A 19,142-nucleotide genomic window follows, 5' to 3' on the forward strand; every position below is an offset into this window, starting at 1 on the left:
CACCCAGCCACCCCTACTATTATTACTATTTTATTTTATTTTGGATCTTTTTTCTTCTTTTTTTTGATTTTTGCAGGGCAGTGGGGTTTGGGTGGCTTGCATATCACACGGCTGGGTGATTGCTGGGTGATTGTTGGGGTGCACGGGGCGGATGTGGGCTCGGGTGCTCATGGCTCCAGGGCTGGTGCTCCGTCCATTGCTCTACCTGGCCATACCTACAATTATTACTATTATTTTTTTAATTTTAATTTTTTTCTCTCTCCTTTACTTTATCGCTGAAGCAAGTCTATATTTATGGGGGAGGGGGTATCTCGTTCACTCTTAAACAAGAATATTTTACTAATGTAAAAATAACATTAATTGTACAAAATGAGAATATTAAATTAAAAAAAAGGAAAAAAAAGAATGTGATTCACCTTAGACAGAGCTGATGTATCAGAATAATTGTAATGGAACACTATTGTTCTATCAGAAACCAGGAGAGATGGGAATTCAGGGAAGCCCAGAAAGATTTGCATGGACTGAAGCTGAGTGAGATGAGCAGAACCAGAGGAACATTGTGCACCCTAGGAGCAACATGGGGGCAATGACCAACCTTGATGGACTTGTTATTGCCTTAGTGCAACAATCAGGCACAATACTTTATTTTTCTTCCTTAAGGATATGATTTGTCTCTCATCACATTCAACTTAGATCAACGTATATGGAAACAATGTAAAGACTAACAGACTGTCTTCTGTGGGGGGTAGGGGGAGGGAAGCAAGATTAGGGGATAATAAAAAATAAAAATAAACAAATAAATAAAAGAAAATAAGTTCCCTACACTACTACTACCACCACAAATCTAGAATAAAAATGAATACTGCAATACTAAAGAGAAGCAAGATTTGGAGAAGGTATAATTAAAACTAATAAAGAAAATTCAATTTAATCAATAATAAATTTGTGTTAATCTTTATTAAAACAGAAAAGCAATGCAATTTTCAGATATTAAATTACATGATATTTACAAAAATATACAAAAAAAGGAACAGAATATATCCTATTTCTTCTGTACTAGTAGTATGGCCAGTTTCGATTGTATGTGTTGAAGTTTTTTCTCAGTCCAAATCCCAGTTTATTACATCCAGGATGATACAGAAGAAATATCCTTTTGAACCTAGAGTAAAAGTAAACTCAATCAATATAATATAGAGTACAACAAGCATTTCCAAATCAAATTGTCTCAAATAAAATACTAAGCAATTCTTTTTATTAATTGCCAAGAAGATTATAGGACTAATTAAAAAGTCAGAGAAATATACAGCATGCAAATAGCCAACTCCCACTCCTAATAGTGACAAATCATTGTTCTAGATTTGGTCTTCACCTTTTTCTCACATACACTCTAGGCTTTTCTACCAAGCTCCAGCAGCACTATTCCCATGGAAGATCCCTCTACCCCTGTTGCTTCTTCCTTCAATTGTTGATTTTCTCCTGGAATTTTCATTTTAAAAGAGTAAAGGTGAGAAAGAGAGAAGAAAAAAAGAAAGGATGAAATAAACTGGAGCGAGGAAAGGGAGAAGGAGATCAAGACTTTGTTAAATGCCTATAATGTACTAGCCACTAAACCAAACCCCTTAAAAATAGAATCTCATGGGGGCAAGGTCAAGATGGCAGAGTGAAGGAAGGAAATCCTGGCAGCTCTCCCCCAGAGAGCTTCCAATGGCTCTAAATAATGACTAACCAAATTCTAAAGTGGTGGAACTTACAGAAAGAGTGAGTGAAACAACTTGGAAGATACTTGGGAAAGGTCTATTACATGGGGGTTAGAAAGCACCACAGAGACAGTCATCCAGGAACAGCCCAAGGGGCATCTAGGTTCCTGGGGGGTACCTGGTCCATGGCAGTAGGGGCTGTTTCCAGACCTCTCAGATCAGGGATTACCATGGAAGGTCAGTGGAAAAACTGCACCCCAAAGTGAGAGTAGAACCCAGATCAGTGCAGGTCTCAGCACAGCCCTGGGACCTAGAAGCAGCCTGCGAAGCCCCCCAGAAGTTACTTCCAGAATACTCAGCCTACAGACAGTGAGGAGGTCAGGGGAGACTGAAGAGGACCCTGTGCTTTCTCTTGGGCAGGCCTCTGTGGCTTTGCCCATACTCAGATCCAGGGCCCAAACTGGGGGCCCATACTGTCGCAGTGGAGAAGGGATCCTCCTCACAGCTCCAGGGCAGAGGGGAGTGCTGTGGTCAAGCACAGATCAGGAGAGAAGTCAGAGCTCCCATAAGACCTTGAAGGAATTGAGATCCCTGGGGGTATGCCTGAAAACAGTTGCAAAAACCCTCAAAAGCTTGGAAAAGTGCATCCTCCATCCTGGAAGTTGAGCCTCACCTTAACAATTACTTTGGTCCCATGGAGGATCAAAACACACAGACTCAGAAGATAACAAAGTCAAAGCTTCTGCATCCAAAGCCTCCAAGAAAAATAGGAATTGGTCTCAGGCTATGGAAGAGCTCAAAAAAGATTTTGAAAATCAAATAAGGGAAGTAGAGAAAAAATTGCGAAGAGAAATGAGAGCAATGAGGGAAAATCATAAAAATCAAGCCAGCATCTTGGTGAAAGAATTACAAAAAAAAAAAAAAAAAAAAAAAAAACCTGAAGAAAATAACATCTTAAAAACAGCTTAGGTCAAATGGAAAAAAACTGTTCAAAAGGTCAATGAGGAAAAGAATGCCTTAAAAAGTAGAATTGGTAAGATGGAAAAGTAGATTTAAGAAAAAGCTCTCTGAAGAAAATAATTCCTTCAAATACAGAATAGGGCAAAGGCAACCTGATGATTTCGTGAGAAATCAAGAAACAATGAAACAAAACCAAAAGAATGAAAAACTAGAAGAAAATGTGAAATAACTCGCTGGAAAAACTGACCTGGAAAACAAATCCAGGAGAGATAATTTAAAAATTACCAGGATAACTGAAAGTCATGACAAGGAAGAGTGTAGACTTCATTTTCCAAGAAATAATCTAGGAAAATTGTCGTGAGATCCTAGAAGCAGAGGGTAAAATAAAAATTGAGGGAATACACTGATCATTTCCTGAAAGAGATCCCAAGTCAGGCAGAAAATACACAACAAGCAGCCAGAAAAAAACAACTCAAATATCATGGCGCTAGAGTCAGGGCAATACAGGATTTAGCAGCTTCTACATTAAGGGCTTGCAAGGTTTGGAATATGATATTCTGGAAGGCAAAAAAACTTAGATTATAATGGAGAATCAATTCCCCAGCAAAATTGAACATCTTTCAGGGGAAAAGATGGACATTCAATGAAATAGGGGACTTTCAAACTTTCCCCTTGAAATGACCAGAGTTGAACAGAAAGTTTGATCTTCATGTACAAGATTCAAGTAAAACATAGAGAAGGTGGATGGGAAGGACAAATTATGCAGGACTTGATGTTGAACTGCACGTATTCCTGCATGGGAAGATGATACTTATGATAACTCATATGAACCTTCTCATTTATTAGAGCAGTTAGAAGAGGTATATTTAGTCAAGGCATAAGAGGGAGCTGAATATGAAGGTATAATAATATTAGAAAGATGGAGTTAATGGGGGAGAAAGGAACGTCGGGGGGGAAAAAGGGAAGGAGAAGTAGAGTAGGCTAAGATATTTCATGTAAAAGAGGCAAGAAAAAGCTTTTGCAATGGAGTAAAAAAGGGGGAAGGGAACAAGTAAGTCTCTCTCATTGGAAGAGACTCAGAGAGGAGATAATATACACACTTAATTGGGTATAGAAATCTATCTTACAGAAAATAGAGGAAAGGGATGGGGCGGGGCAGGGAGGTATCTAGGTGATATTAAAGAGGGAAGATAGTGGGAGAAGGTGGACAGATAAAACACGGGGGAAGGACAGGGTGAAAAGAGAAAGAGAACAGAATAAATGGGAGTGAGAAGGAATAAGATGGAGGGGAATAGAGCTAGCAATTCCAAGAAAAAAAATTAAAGTAATTTCCCCCCCCTCACTTTTCTTGAGGTTTCTCTTTCTTTATTGGGGGAGGGGGTGAGGAATTATGTTTACATTTACAACATGATTACTGTAGTAATGTTAAAAAAATAAATAAAAGTGCTCTACAAAAAAAAAATCTCATTTGATTTTCAAAGCAACCCTGAGAGGACCTCCGTTTTATAGATGAGAAAACTGAAGCAGGTAGAGGTTAGGGATTTGTTCAAGATCACACCTCTTACTGCCTGAGGCTGATAGATATAATATTTCAATTTTCTATTTCCTGTACTTCTGTGCCTTCAGGACCATTAATTCTCAAATGCAGCTGACGAGGTTTACACAGTATAAATCTACTGGTAACCTCAAAAGATTTCTAAAACATGCTTATTTTCCCCAACTCAATAAATATCTGTTGAACTTGTACCTAAATTTTGTTCCTACCCCCTTGTAGTTAGTTTTACAATGCCAACATTTATATTCCAACTCCACTCGAGGAAACAAGCAACAAGTACCCCATGGCTTTCTACTTTAACTGAGAAGAACTGGAAAAAAAAAATAAAATGAAGACAGAAAGGACTCAGTTATTTCATAAACAAATACTAGTTCTTAGAACAGATTTGAAGCTAGGAGAGACCTTCAAAGTTATCTAGCTCAGGATCTTCATTTGACAGATGTCAGGTAACTGAGGCCCTGGGATGTTAAAATGAGTTTACTTTAGTTCTTTCTTCATATATAATGGATCAAGGAAATTATAAACATATTAATGACAAATATTACTTTTCTTTTTTGGTATTTACAAGGCAATGAGTTTAAGTAACTTGCCCAAGTTCAGCTAGGTAATTATTAAGTGTCTGAGGCCAAATTTGAACTCAAATCCTCCTGATTCTATTCACTGAGCCATCTGGATGCCTCCCAAATGTTACTTTTTAAAAAAAATTTTTCTTTTAGGATTTTGCAAGGCAAATGGGCTTAAGTAGCCTGCCCAAGGCCTCACAGCTAGGTAATTATTAAGTGTCTGAGGCCGGATCTGAACTCAGGTACTCCTGATGCCAGGACCAGTGCTCTATCCAGTGCGCCACCAAGCTGCCCTCCCAAATGTTACTTTTAAAAAGAACTGTGGCCAAAACCTCAGTTCCTGTGTTTATAATCACATAAGAGAAAGTAAAAAAAAAAAAAAATTCAAAAAAATAAAATGTTTTGCCATTTCATTACCTTACTGAGTTCTGGGAAAAGCTCCTGTATCACAATGTCCAGTAGAACATAAGTCAACTAACATGTAAAAAGAAAGAAAAATCTGTATTAAATGGCAATAGTCAAAGAAGGTCGTAAAATTACTCAAATTACTTGATAACTTTGTCTCCAAAGCAAAGTATTTTAAATCCATAACTTATAGTATACTTGACGTGCATAGGATTTCCTGATTTGGGAAAATTATAATATGAAGTTATTTCTGTACCCATTTGTACCCATATATGGCTAAAGGATTCCATTACCTAAGACAACATTTCAAAGTAAGATTCCACCTTACCTGTTTGTTCAGTACTGGCTGTTGGAGGCCATCAAACAGAAGTCTGATACCTTCATACTTAGCTTCATCACTAATACATTTACCTATAAAATCTAAAGAAAGCAAAAAATTACGTATTATTTTTTGAAAAAGACTATTACAAAATAGTTAAATCCCCAACCTGCTTTCAGACATCTCTCTGTCTGTCTGACTCTCTCTCAGGTTAACATCATGAATTACCCTTTTAACCTTTATATAAATAGCTGTTGATTTATGTTTTTGTCAAAATTTTAAAACATCACTGCTTTTAGCATTAGAGATAAATATAATCTAAAATAAAAAGCTCAAATTCAATTAATGAGGTCTATACAGGAAACATGTTACTATTTTCCTTTTTACCTACTCAAAAAATCCTTAATTTTATTTTATATTGTCACAAATATATTTAGCCAGATTCATTTGCTTTAGGTAATTTCTATATTCAAAAATTAAATTCGAGGCAGCTAGGTGGCGCAGTGGATAGAGCACTGGCCCTGGAGTCAGGAGTACCTGAATTCAAATCCAGCCTTGGTCATTTAATAATTACCTAGTTGTGTGGCCTTGGGCAAGCCGCTTAACCCCATTGTCTTGCAAAAAACAAAAAAAGTTTTAAAAAAATTAAGTTCAACACACAACTAAATATCTGCCATATACCAGCAACTGAGATAAAGATAAAAATGTGGGCAATCCATGCCCTCAAGGAAGCTTATTAAATTGTATATGCAAGGGATCAGATTAGTTTTAACCCATCTAATAGCATAAACAATCAACCAATTTATAATAAGCATTGTATGGCCAGCTGCTTAGTGTTGGGGATGTGGTTGTTTAGTTGTTTTCAATCTTGTCTTAACTCTTTATGACTCCACCTTTCTGGGGTTTTTTGGACTAAGATACTGGAGTGATTGTCATTTCCTTCTATAGTTCATTTTACAAATGAGGAAATGTGGGCAAACAATTGTGACTTATCCAGAGTCATACAACTAGTATGTATCTGAGGTCACATTTGAACTCAGGTTTCCTCACTCCAGGCCTAGCTACCCAATGTTGGGGATGCAAAGATTTAAATGAAATAGTTCCTGTTTTCAAGGAGCTTCCGTTCTATTAGAACCAAAACAACACATGTAAGCACACAGAACATTTATATAAAATAAATACAATGTAATTTGGGGGATGAGTGAAACAGGCAAGACTTTACCTAGAAAGTTAAGGTTAAGCTAGACCCTGGCCCTGGAGTCAGGAGGACTCCAGATGAGTTCAAATCTCATCTCAGACATTTAATAATTAACCAGCTATGTGACCTTGGAAAAGTCACTTAATCCCATTGCCTTGCAAAAAGAAACAAACAAAAGAATATAGTGGTGGAGGTGGAGATGAGGAGAGGGTGCATTACAAGCCTGAGGTATACAGTCTGTATAATATCTTAGAGAAGGAATATGAAATCTTATGTAGGTGAAGAAACAAGAAATGATTTAGTTCAAACAAATGATACGGTTTTATATCCCAAAAAGGAGGGGGAAAGAAAGATATAGTGATGACTAGCTTGATTACTATTTATTAATGAAATGAATCTCAGAAACTATTTTTTTGGTCAAATATTCTTAGAAACTTCAAGATTTTACTAGTTAATTCATTCACTAATTTCAAATGGGGAAAAAAACAAGATTTTTTTTCCTTATAATCCTTTAATCTAACAATTTAAATATAAAACAATGTTTAACTGAACACCCATTTCATCCTTTTTTAACTCTGTGAAATGAACATTTTTATCCTGAAATTAACTGTAATTTATTTTGTGACTTCAGTAAAAGATACTCCTTCAGATTTTACAAAACAAAAATCCAACATATACTTAATTATTTTCTACAAATATCATACCTGGAATGTAGTTCATCATTTCTTTAAAGGTCTGTTTTGCTCGTTTCTTCTTGTCTTGGAGAGAACAAGGTTCAGTGTTTTCACAGAAAACAGCATCTAAAAGGACCAAAGAGAAAGGTCTGTGAAAATTCTCAATTGTTTATGGTCAAGACTTCAACCAACAAAAGTAAAAAAGCAAGTCATTCTCTTTATACTACACTTTATTCAAAGTTTAACAAATAAGCAGCAGTACTATTTTATGACCTCACTCTTATTCCTAGGATTCTCCCTTCTGTTAACTCAAGCTAACAATTCTAGGTAGGCTGAGTAACAATTATATTAAGCAAGGAGAAAAATATGAAAAGTGTGCAATCTTGACTGAGGACAGAATTGGGAGGGATGGATAACTGAAAAGCAAAGTGACCTAGAAACACTTTATCTGTTTTCTGGAAATCTTTGTGGGCTTTCTTGGTTTCTTTTTTGAGGGTTTTTTTTTAATATGAAAGTCAATTTTTTTAAAATTTATTTTGTTTTTTCTTTTTTAAAACATTCATTTTTTGTGCATACTCTTTGATCCAGCAATACCACTACTGGGCCTATACCCTGACGTGATGATGAAAAAGGGTAAAAATATCACTTGTACAAAAATATTCACAGCAGCCCTGTTTGTGGTGGTAAAGAATTGGAAATCAAATAACTGTCCTTCAGTTGGGGAATGGCTTAGCAAACTGTGGTATATGTATGTGATGGAACACTATTGTTCTATTAGAAACCAGGAGGGATGGGAATTCAGGGAAGCCTGGAGGGATTTGCATGAACTGATGCTGAGTGAGATGAGCAGAACCAGAAAAACACTGTACACCCTAACAGCAATGGGGGGGGGGGGGGGTGACGATCAACCCCGATGGACTCGCTCATTCCATCAGTGCAACAGTCAGGAAGATTATTATGACATGGAAAATGTCAAGAAGCACATCGTAGAATTTACTGCTGTGAGCTTACTCTTAGGAACAACACAAGGGAAGATCCTTTGTTTCTATGGGCCTCCAGGAATGGCCAAGACAAGCATTGCTTGCTCCACTGCAAGTGTTTTGAATAGGATTTCCAGTTCAATGCTGGAGGCATGACTGATGTGGCAGAAATCAAGGGACACAGGAAAACATATATTTGAGTCATGCCAGAGAAGATAATCCAGTGTTTCAAAAGACCCAGACAGAAAATCCTCTGATTCTAATAGATGAGGTGGATAAGATTGGGCAGAGTTAAAGGGAAGATCCCTTCTCTTCAATGCTTGAACTTCTACATCCAGAGCAAAACTCCAGTTTCCTGGATCACTACACCTAGATGTCCCAGTGAATCTGTCTAAGGTCCCATTTATCTGCACAGTCAATGTTAGAGAAGCCATGTCTGACCCATGAGAGATAGGATGGAAATGATCAATGCCTCTAGCTTTGTGGCCCAGGAAAAACTTGCCAACCAGCCCAAGCCCCATCTGTCATCTTGGCTTCCACTTCTCTTCAAATTCTTCCTTTCTACTGGATACTTCCCAACATATCTCCTTCATCCTCAAAAAGTCCTGGTTTGATCTGTCCATTCCCTACTAGCTATTATTCCATACCTCTCTGGATAAACCACTTTAAGCCATCCACAGTTAATGACTACTTCCTTCCCTCTTACTTTTTTCTTGTATTTCACCCAAAACTGCTCTCTCCAAAATTATCATTGCTTTTCTCAAGGTAAAAACTTAAGCATCTTCTAAATCCTTATTCTGATCTCTGACAATGCATTAGTTTCATCTCTTGATATTTTCTTTTCTCTAGGTTTTCAAGTCAGTACTTTTATCTTGGTTCTCTTCTTTTCCATATGACTAATCACTCATTTTCTTTACCTGGATTTTCAAATAGGTCACTGCCCACAAATGACCTTATAGGCTCAGTGTTGGGCCCTCTTTTATTCTTCCTGGATCCCATTTCACTTGAAAATCTCATCAGCTCTTATGGATTAAATTATATTCTCTATGCTGATGAATCTCAAATCTACATATCTAGATCAACCCCTTTCCCTAGCCTCCAGACTCTCTTCTCCAAATATCAACCACAAGTCTCTAACCTGGATATCTTAAATCCAATATATCCAAAACTGAATTCATTATGTTAGTCCTCAAACTCTGCTAAGTTTAATGCTCTCAGGGCAGCTAAAGGTAGTGCAGTGGATAGTTTCTAGTCTGGAGTACAGACCTGAGTTCAAAGCTAGCCTCAGATACTTAAACAGCTGTGTGATTCTGGGAAAGTGACTTTACCCTATTTCCCACAGTTTCCTCAAAACTTCAAATGGGGTCACAAAGAGGCTGACACAACAGAATAACCACTTAACAATTCCTTACTTTCCTTTTCTTACTGAAGATGACCCCATCCTTCAATTCACCCAGGCTCACAGCCTAGGTATGGGTCTCTTATTCTCACTGCCCATATTCTATCTGATGTCACATACGTCTGTATGCCACCTTCTCTCTTCTGGTTCCACAACCATTCTAGGGCAGGTATCACTTGCCTTCTGCTTAGAATCTCCCATTCTGGCCCACCTTCCATTCAGCTGTCAGTGATGTTCTAAAAGTTTGGTTATTATCCTGTCATCACTTCCTCCACCCAATGTCCCCAATTCAAGAAATGCCAGTGGCTACCCATTATCAGATGATATATTAAATCCTGTTTGGTAATCTAAGCCCTTTATCACCATCCCCATTACTATCTTTCAATCTTCTTATAACTTACTCTTTTTTCCTATCATCATATACTTTTGGATCTCGTAACCCTGGGTTCCTTGTTATATCTTGCAAAAAAAAAATACTCCATCCCGTGACTTTGGGCATTTTAATAGGCTGTCCCCCAGGCCTGGAATTTGATCCCTTCTCACCTCTTGCATTCAAGTTTCAACTAAAATTCTACCTTCCACAAGAAGCCTTTATTCTAAGTGGCTTTCCTCTGATGATTCCAATTTATCCTATATGAATCTTAATTGTACATAGATGTTAGCATACTGTCTCCCTCATTAGCCTGAGTTCTTTGAGAGCTGGAATACCTTTTGTCTGTGTTTGTATCCCCAGAACTTAGTGGGGATACCTGCTACCTGCCACAGAGTAGACACTTGTAAAGACTTACTGACTGATAAGTGCAACTAATGACAACAAACCAAATTTTCAACCAGAAAATTCTTTTTAAAAGCAAGGCAAAATATTATATTGTACTTTAAAAGTATTTACACGAGTACATCAAGTCTAAAAGCATTTAATTATTTGGAATCAAAATTTATAAAGAAAAACTAGATAAAATCAGAAATGGAAGCTTTAAACACCTATCAAAAATACTATAAATTCAACAAAAAGATTAATAAAAAGGAAATCAGAGAGCTAATAAGAGTATTATATAATTCAGGTCTACATAGAGATTTTAGTTACAAAAATAAATAATATAATTTTTTCAGTGTTCATGAAACCTACAAAAACACCTGATCATACACAGACTACAAAGATGAAATAGGCAAAAATATGGAAAAAAGAGATTCAATGTACTACCATTTATAGACCATAATAAAATAAAATTAGTAATAAATAATGATGCAACAAGTAGTAAAACAGAATCTAAAAAATTTTGTATTAAAAATGCTGGAGAGGGGAACAGAAATGAATTATAAACCTTGCCCTCCTTAACTTCTCCATGCTTTCTAATGATGACAATATTTTCTTTAATCACTGAGGCTAGAAAACTCAGTCAGCAATTCCTCCTCAATGAGATACCAAATAATCCAAATTACCCTTATCTGAACTATTGTAATTCTCTAAACTGGTCTCTCTCCTCTCAAATTCATTTTATAAAACTAGGCTTAAGTAATCTTCTTAATGTATAGTTCTGATCTCAATCACATCGTACTCCTGAAAAAAGCTCTAATGGTTCCCTGTAACCTATTAGGAAAAATTTGGACTATTTAGCTTAATGTTCAGGGGTCTCATCAGTCTGATTCTAACATATCTTTCTTATGTTTCAAACTATTCCCCTTAATGTACTATAAACTAACTCTTTGTTCTTTGAACTCAGCATTTGTTTTTCCTTTCTTCTTTATGATTCCTCATGGCACATCTTGGAAACCTGGAACTATTTTTCAGGTAAATGCCATTTTGTTTTCTAAAATATTTTCTTTAATGGTTCTTTGATTTTTATTTCATTAGTATGCAGGACTGCTATATTTTATAGAAAAAAAAAAGTAAGACCATTCATATTCCAAAGGAATATTAACATGGAGAATATGCTCACAAATAACTTTCTCCAAAGAATTACAGAATTTTCTCAGTGAAGTGATTGATATGTATATGACAATTACTCAAAAGAGCACACAAAATGTGATGAGCAGAACCAGAAAAACACTGTACACCCTAACAGCAACCTGGGGGCGATGATCAACCTTGATGGACTTGCTCATTCCATCAGTGCAACAATCAGGGACAATTCTGGACTGTCTGCAATGGAAAATACCATCTGTATCCAGAGAAAGAACTGTGGAGTTTGAACAAAATACAAGGACTATTCCCTTTAATTTAGAAAAAAAAACCTGACATCTTATTGTCTGATCTTGTTATCTATTATACTTGATGTTTCTTCCTTAAGAATATGATCTCTCTCTCATCACACTCAATTTGGATCAATGTACAGCATGGAAACAATGTAGAGAATGACAAATTGCTTTCTATGGGGAGGTGGGGGGAGGGAAGAAAGATCGGGGGAAAAATTGTGAAACTCAAAATAAATAAAATCTTTAATTAAAAAAAGAAATAAAATAAACAATTCCATAGTATAGAATGGAAAAAAAAGATGATTGTACATGAAACTGCAAATCTATTATGTATAACTTGCTATTCCTTTTAAATATATAATAGTTATCATGTAATTTTAAAAAAAGAGCACACAAAAAATATAATATAAAAATGAAAAATACAAACCTCTGAGAAGTGTTATAAGTGAGACTAAACGGTGTTCCTGAAATAGTTGCTCCAGTTTGCACTGCATATAGTAATCGGTATAAGTCTCTAAGGTGTTTTTCAGGAGGATTCGTATTCCCATCAAGAAATGATGAAGCCAATCAGGAATCCGGAAAACCATTCGACCTAAAAACAATGATATGTTTTCCTCTTCTTAAAATTTCTCACATTTATGAATAAATCATATAAAAATTATTCTAATTGTCATGTCAATGTTGTACCCACAAAGACTATTAAGAACTTTAACATGTCAGTAGTCAATTCTGATTGATATACTAAGTTTAAAAAAAATTTAATGTCCAATTAAATACAGATTCTGAAGTTCAACTCTTTGTGGATACATCACTTAGCATCTGATGCAAAATAAAACTGAGTGAAAAAGTAGTAGGAGGAAAAATCATCCCTTACCTACATACATTAAATAATCATAGACTCCCTCTACAGTCATGATCTCCATAAAGTAATTTTGATTTTGTTTTCTCTCTGAGTTCTCAGCACGATTTGCATTGTTCTTGAAAAGGTCATTGAAAAGCTGAAAATTCAAATTATAAATATTTTACTACAGATTAACACTAAAGACATGTCATGACTCTTCATGAATGAAACAAAAGAAACTGACAATGATGTTCTCCCTCTCCTACAAATTCCTATACATGATTCCATAAAAAATATTGGTGCTAACAAAATGTAAAAAGCAAATTCCATTAATCAGCACAACTGTAGTAAAGATTCTATATTATAAATGCCATATTATTTTCAGCTTAACTACAACAGAAATCCTGTTAACCATATAAAAATGTATTGAACCCCATGAACTGATGCCGAGATGAGCAGAACCAGAAGAACATTGACACCATAGCAGCAATAAGGGGTTGATGATCAACCTTAATGGACTTGCTTATTTCATAAGTGCAACAAATCAGGGACAATTTGGGGGTATCTGCAATGGAGAATACCATCTGTATCCAAAGAAAGAATTGTGGAGCTTGAACAAAGACCAAAGACTACCTATAACCTTTAATTAAAAAAAAAAACTTAGTATATAATCTTGCTATTGCTTATATTTTATTTTTTTTCTTAATGATATTTCTCTCTCAAAAGACCAATGTATAGCATGGAAACAATGTAAAGACTAACAGACTGCCTTCTGTGGGGGTTGGAGGGAGGTAATTGAGATTTAGGGGGAAATTGTAAAATTCAAAAATAAATATATTGTTTAAAAAAGGAATAGATTTTAAAATTAAAAAATATTAATATTTCTCTTTGGATACTTAAGGGTTGAAAATAATTGAAGAGATTGGATCTAGAGGATATGGATATGGTTGGGTCTTGTCTCTCCACTGAAAAAGAACAAGATGATATCACTCTGTTTGAGACAAAAAGCCCTGATGAAAAGCAGGGGTGTTTACTCTATACTTAAGTGTCTCAGTTTCCTTTGACTTACTTTAATTCAGCTGTGCTGACAAAACCTAGCACTTTCCCCTAATGAGGGCATCATAAGGTAGGCAGACCTGAGTCAGTGTCTCCCATAACTTACAATCAATTGTAAAGTTTTTAAGAGAGCCCTTCAGAGCACTCCCGGGATTTACAGCAGTTAAAGATTTTATAGTTAATCAAATCAGGGTTGGACTTAATCTATACTCTACTTAACAAGGGATTAAGTACTCTGGGTGGAGAGCAGGTGGGGGGGGTGGAGCGGGGAGAGTAGAGGGCAAATATGGTTTCCAGTAAGTATGCTTGAGGGTAAGGGTACAAATGGTTCATGAAATGATTTGGCTTTGAATTAAATTTTGGCTTATGAGGACTGAGTGTCTTTGGAGGGTACTTGAAAAGGGGGTAAGGTAAGAAATTATTTTAATTTGATGTAATTCAAGAGTCTTTAAAAGTATACTTCTAGTGAGACAGAAGAGGGAAGGCTACTTAGTGACTTTGAGGTGTTGCTTATTAAACAATCAATCAATCAATCAATCAATGATGGTACTTTTATAGAACTTTAAGCTCATCAAGCAATCAATTAATACAACTGTGATTGATGATACTTGATTAATAGTACTTAAGTGATAAATAACACCAGGTGAAGAGGTGCAAATATTTATAATTTTAGACAGAAAGAGGGGAGAGTGTTCTATTCAATAGATTTAACCCAGAGAGTGAATACAATACATTCCCACTTAGGTTTAAAATTCTATTGGATTCTACTGGAAAAGGGGGAGGGGGTAGAGGAAGGGGAAAGAGAAGGGAAGAAGGGACTATTTAAAGGGGAAGGCAATGGTATAAGTGAAAATAAATTGAAAATTAAATTTTAAAAGAAAAGTTAAAAAAGGAAAGGGAGGGGCTGGGCCAGAGCAGCCCAAGATGACCAACTTCAAGGATTGGGTGTCAGATGAGAAGGTATGGATAGCTGCCAAATTCATAACTCATGCTCCCCCAGAAGAATTTAATGAAGTGTTTAATGATGTCCAGTTACCACTTAACAATGACAATCTTCTCGGGGAAGGGGCAGCTCATGCATTTGCCCAGTATAATATGGATCAGTTCACTCCAGTGAAAATAGAAGGATATGATGATCAGGTCTTAATTACAGAACATGGCAACCTGGGTAGTGGCAGGGTTTTAGATCCAAGAAATAAAGTTTCCTTTAAGTTTGATCACTTATGGAAAGAAGCAAGTGACCCCCAACCTGAGGACATAGATGGAGCTCTGAAATCAAGGAGGGAATCCTGTGACAGTGCATTAAGGGCCTATGTGAAAGATCATTATTCCAACAGCTTCTGTACTGTTTATGCTAAAATTATGGATGGGCAGAAGACTATTATTGCCTGTATTGAGAGCCACCAATTTCAGCCTAAAAACTTCTGGAATGGTCGTTGGAGATCAGAGTGGAAGTTTACCATCACCCCACCTACAGCTCAGGTGGTTGGAATGCTAAAGATTCAGGTTCATTACTATGAAGATGGTAAAGTTCAGTTGGTTAGTCACAAAGATGTACAGGATTCAGTAACTGTTACTGATGATGTACAAACTGCCAAGGAATTTATTAAAATCATAGAACATGCTGAAAATGAATATCAGTCTGCGATTAGTGAGAATTATCAGACAATGTTGGACACCACATTCAAGGCCTTGAGCAGGCAGCTTCCAGTCACCGGAACCAAAATCGACTGGAACAAGATACTCGGCTACAAGATTGGCAAAGAAATGCAAAATGCTTAAGTCTGGATGTGAAATTCGCTGATTGTAACATGCAAAAAAGAAGAAGGGGGGAAAAAAAAGGAAAGGGAGTAAAGCTTTGGTGAGGAGGCATAAGAGGAAAGAAAAGAGAAAAATATAAATGGGGAAAGACAGCATGAAGGAAAATACAGAATTAGTAATCTTAACTGTAAAATGTAAATGGGATGAACTATCCCATAAGTCAGAAATAGATAGCAGAATGGATTAAAAACCAGAATCCTATAATATGTTGTTTACAAGAAACACATTTGAAGCAGAGAGATAAAAAAAAGAGTAAAAGTAAAAGAATGGAGCAAAATATATTATGCTTTAGTGAAGTAAAAAAATCAAGGGCAGCAATCCTGATCTCAGATAAAGCAAAAGCAAAAATCAACCTCATTAAAAGAGGTAAGGAAAGAAACTACATCTTCTTAAAAGGAAGCTACATTATTATTAAACATGTATGACCTAGTCATATAACATCCAACTTCCTCAAGGAAAAACTGAGTGAATTACAAAGAGATATCGATAGCAAAACTTTAATAATAGGGGATCTCAACCTCCCTCTCTCAGGACTAGATAAATCTAACTACAAAATAAATAAGAAGGAAGTTAAGAAGGTAAATAAAAATCTTGAAAACTTAGAAATGATAGATCTCTGGAGAAAACTTAATGGAGATAAAAAAGAATATATTTTTTTCTCTGCAATACTTAGCACCTATGCCAAAATTGACTATGTATTAAGGCATAAAAGCCTTATAATCAAATGCAGAAAGGCAAAAATAATAAATGCATACTTCCCAGACAATGATGCAATAAAGATTACATGTCATAAAGGGTAACAGAATGAGCCAAAAATTAATTGAAAACTAAATAACTTAATTTTAAAAATGAGTGGATCAAACAGCAAATCAAAGAAATGATCAATAATTATATCAAGAAAACGATAATAATGAGACAGCATACCAAAATTTATGGGATACAGCCAAAGTAGTTTTGAGGGGGGAACTTAAAACTCTAAATGCTTATATGAATAAAATAGAGATCAATAAATTGCGTATGCAACTAAAAAGAAGCTAGAAAAAGAACAAATTAAGATCCCCAATTAAATACCAAATTAGAAATTCTGAAAACCAAGGGAAAGATTGAAACAGAAAGCAAGAAAACCATTGATCTAATAAATAAAACGAAGAGTTGGTTTTATGAAAAAAGTCAATAAAACAGATAAGCTTTTGGTTAATCTGATTTAAAAAAGAGAGAGAAAACATCCAAATTAGCAGTATCAAAAATGAAAATGACAAACTAACCACCAATAAGGAGGAAATTAAAGAGATAATTCAGAGCTAATTTGCTGAATTGTATGCCAATAAATTTGATAAACTGAATGAAATGGATATTTACAAAATACAAACTGCCCGGATTAACAGAACAGGAAATAATATAGCCTCATTTCAGGAAAAGAAACTGAAGAAACCATCCATAAACTCCTTAAGAAAAAGTCTCCAGGTCCAGATTGATAAATCAAATCTACCAAACATTTAAGGAATAATTAATTCCTATTCTATAAAACTGTTTAAACATAGGAGAAGGACTTCTGCCAAATTCATTTTATGATACCACTACGGTGTTGAAACCTAAACTAGGAAGAACCAAAACAATGAAAATTATAAACCAATCTCCCTAATGAACACTGATGAAAAAATCTTGAATAAAATTTTAACAATGAGATTACATCAAGTCAATACTAGGATAATATACTATGATCAGGTAGAATTTATAGCGCCTGGACAGGGACGATTCAATATTAGGGAAACACAACATAACTGAACATATCAGTAGCAAAACAAACAGAAATGAAAGGATTATCTCACTAGGTGCTGAAAAAAACCTTTGCTAAAATACAACACCCATTCCTATTAAAAACACTGGAAAATTTAGGAATGGAATTTTACTTAAAAATAATAAGTAAAATCTATCTAAAACCATCAATAAATATTATCTATAATGGGGATAAACTAATATATTTCCAATATAGGGGATGAAATAAAGATGTCATTATCACTACTATTCAACATAGTATTAGAAATGTTAGGTTTAGCAATAAGAGAAGAAAAAGACATTGAAGGAATCAGAATTGGCAATGAGGAAGCAAAACTTTCACTCTTTGCAGATATGATGGTTTACCTAGAAAACCTGAGAAAATCATCTTAAAAACTCCTTGAAACAATTAACAAATTCAGCAAAGTAGCAGGGTATAAAATAAGCCCATATAAATCATCAGCATTTCTAAATATGAACAATAACACCAAAGAGAAAGATAGAGAAATTCCATTTAAAGTAACTATAACACAATAGATGTATATTTCAACCAAACAATATTTTCCTTAGTAATTACGTAAAAAACAGAAAAGTAAAATCTCCTTGTAAATAAGCGCAATTTACAAGTCTTAGGTGCTTCTTAATAATTACTAGACATCTCCCAAGACTAAATTATTTTATACTAAAATTTTAACTTTTTAAGTTTCCTTCTAGTAGGACACGATATTCTTACTGCTTAATCAAATTGGCATCCACTTTTCTGTCCAGGATTTTTTTGGTAATCATTAAGTTTGCCTATAACATTTTTAAAAATGTGGCATTAAATGTATTTATCATTAATCCTAAAAAAAATAAAGTAACTAAAGACAACATTAAATAATTAGAAATATATCTCCCAAGATAAACCCAGAAACTGTATGAACACAATTATAAAGCATTTCTCACCCAAAGTCAGATCTAAATAACTGGGAAAATGTCAATTGCTTTTGGTTAGGTTGAGCTAATATAATAAAATGACAATTCTACCCAAATTAAACTATTTATTCAGTGCCATATCAAACAAACTACCAAATAATTATTTTACTGAGCCAGAGAAAATAGTAACAAAATTCATCTAGATCACAAAAGGTCAAGAATAGCAAGGGAACAGATGAAAAAAAAAATGTAAAGGAAGGTGGCCTAGCTCTCCCAGATCTAAAACTATACTATAAGGTGGCAGTCATCAAAACTGCCTGAAACTGCTTAAGAAATAGAGAAATGGATCAGTGGATTAGAATGGATTCAAAAGAAACAGTAGTAAATGACTACAGCAACCTACTGTTTGACAAAACCAAAGACATGAGCTTTTGGGATACGAACTCACTATATGACAAAAAACAGTTGGGAAAACTGGAAAATAGTATGGCAAAAATCAGGCATAGACTCACATCTCACACTTTATGAAAATAAAGTCAAAATGGGTACAGGATTTAGACATAAAAGAGCCAAAGATAAATTATTAGACCGAGAAATGCTCTATCAGATGTATGGAAAGGAAATAAATTTTATGATCAAACAAGAAATAGTACATTATAAATTACAAAATGAATGATTTTGACTACATTAAATTAAAAAGTTCTTGGACTAATAAAATCAGGGCTGTCTAAATTAGAAGGAAAGCAGAAAACTGGGAAACAATCTTCACAACTATGAGTTCTGATAAAGG

At 35.1% G+C, this 19,142-nt stretch overlaps 2 protein-coding genes across 8 annotated transcripts in view; one reads left to right on the forward strand and one right to left on the reverse strand.

Moving 5' to 3' along the window:
* Window positions 1–938: 938 nt before the first annotated feature.
* SNX14 (sorting nexin 14) overlaps window positions 939–19,142 on the reverse strand; it is a 113,631-nt gene continuing 95,427 nt past the window's right edge. For 5 of the 7 annotated variants that reach the window (XM_074187101.1, XM_074187102.1, XM_074187099.1 and 2 more), the window contains 6 exons: window positions 12,818–12,941; window positions 12,371–12,535; window positions 7,402–7,497; window positions 5,509–5,600; window positions 5,193–5,249; window positions 939–1,159 (listed from right to left, as the gene is read on the reverse strand). In XM_074187101.1, coding sequence (XP_074043202.1) covers window positions 1,121–1,159; window positions 5,193–5,249; window positions 5,509–5,600; window positions 7,402–7,497; window positions 12,371–12,535; window positions 12,818–12,941 — 573 coding nt within the window. In that variant the 3' untranslated portion in view covers window positions 939–1,120. Of the gene's footprint in view, window positions 1,160–5,192; window positions 5,250–5,508; window positions 5,601–7,401; window positions 7,498–12,370; window positions 12,536–12,817; window positions 12,942–19,142 lie in introns of those variants that run through there. The other 2 variants (XR_012468482.1, XR_012468481.1) reach the window with 1 other exon arrangement.
* On the forward strand, window positions 14,765–15,623 carry LOC141487659 (F-actin-capping protein subunit alpha-1-like). The gene has a single exon (XM_074187111.1). It carries the CDS (start codon window positions 14,765–14,767, stop codon window positions 15,620–15,622), a length of 858 nt encoding a protein of 285 aa, XP_074043212.1. The 3' UTR covers window position 15,623.

Source organism: Macrotis lagotis, chromosome 5, assembly GCF_037893015.1.
Source record: "Macrotis lagotis isolate mMagLag1 chromosome 5, bilby.v1.9.chrom.fasta, whole genome shotgun sequence".
Classification (NCBI taxonomy): Eukaryota; Metazoa; Chordata; class Mammalia; order Peramelemorphia; family Peramelidae; genus Macrotis; species Macrotis lagotis.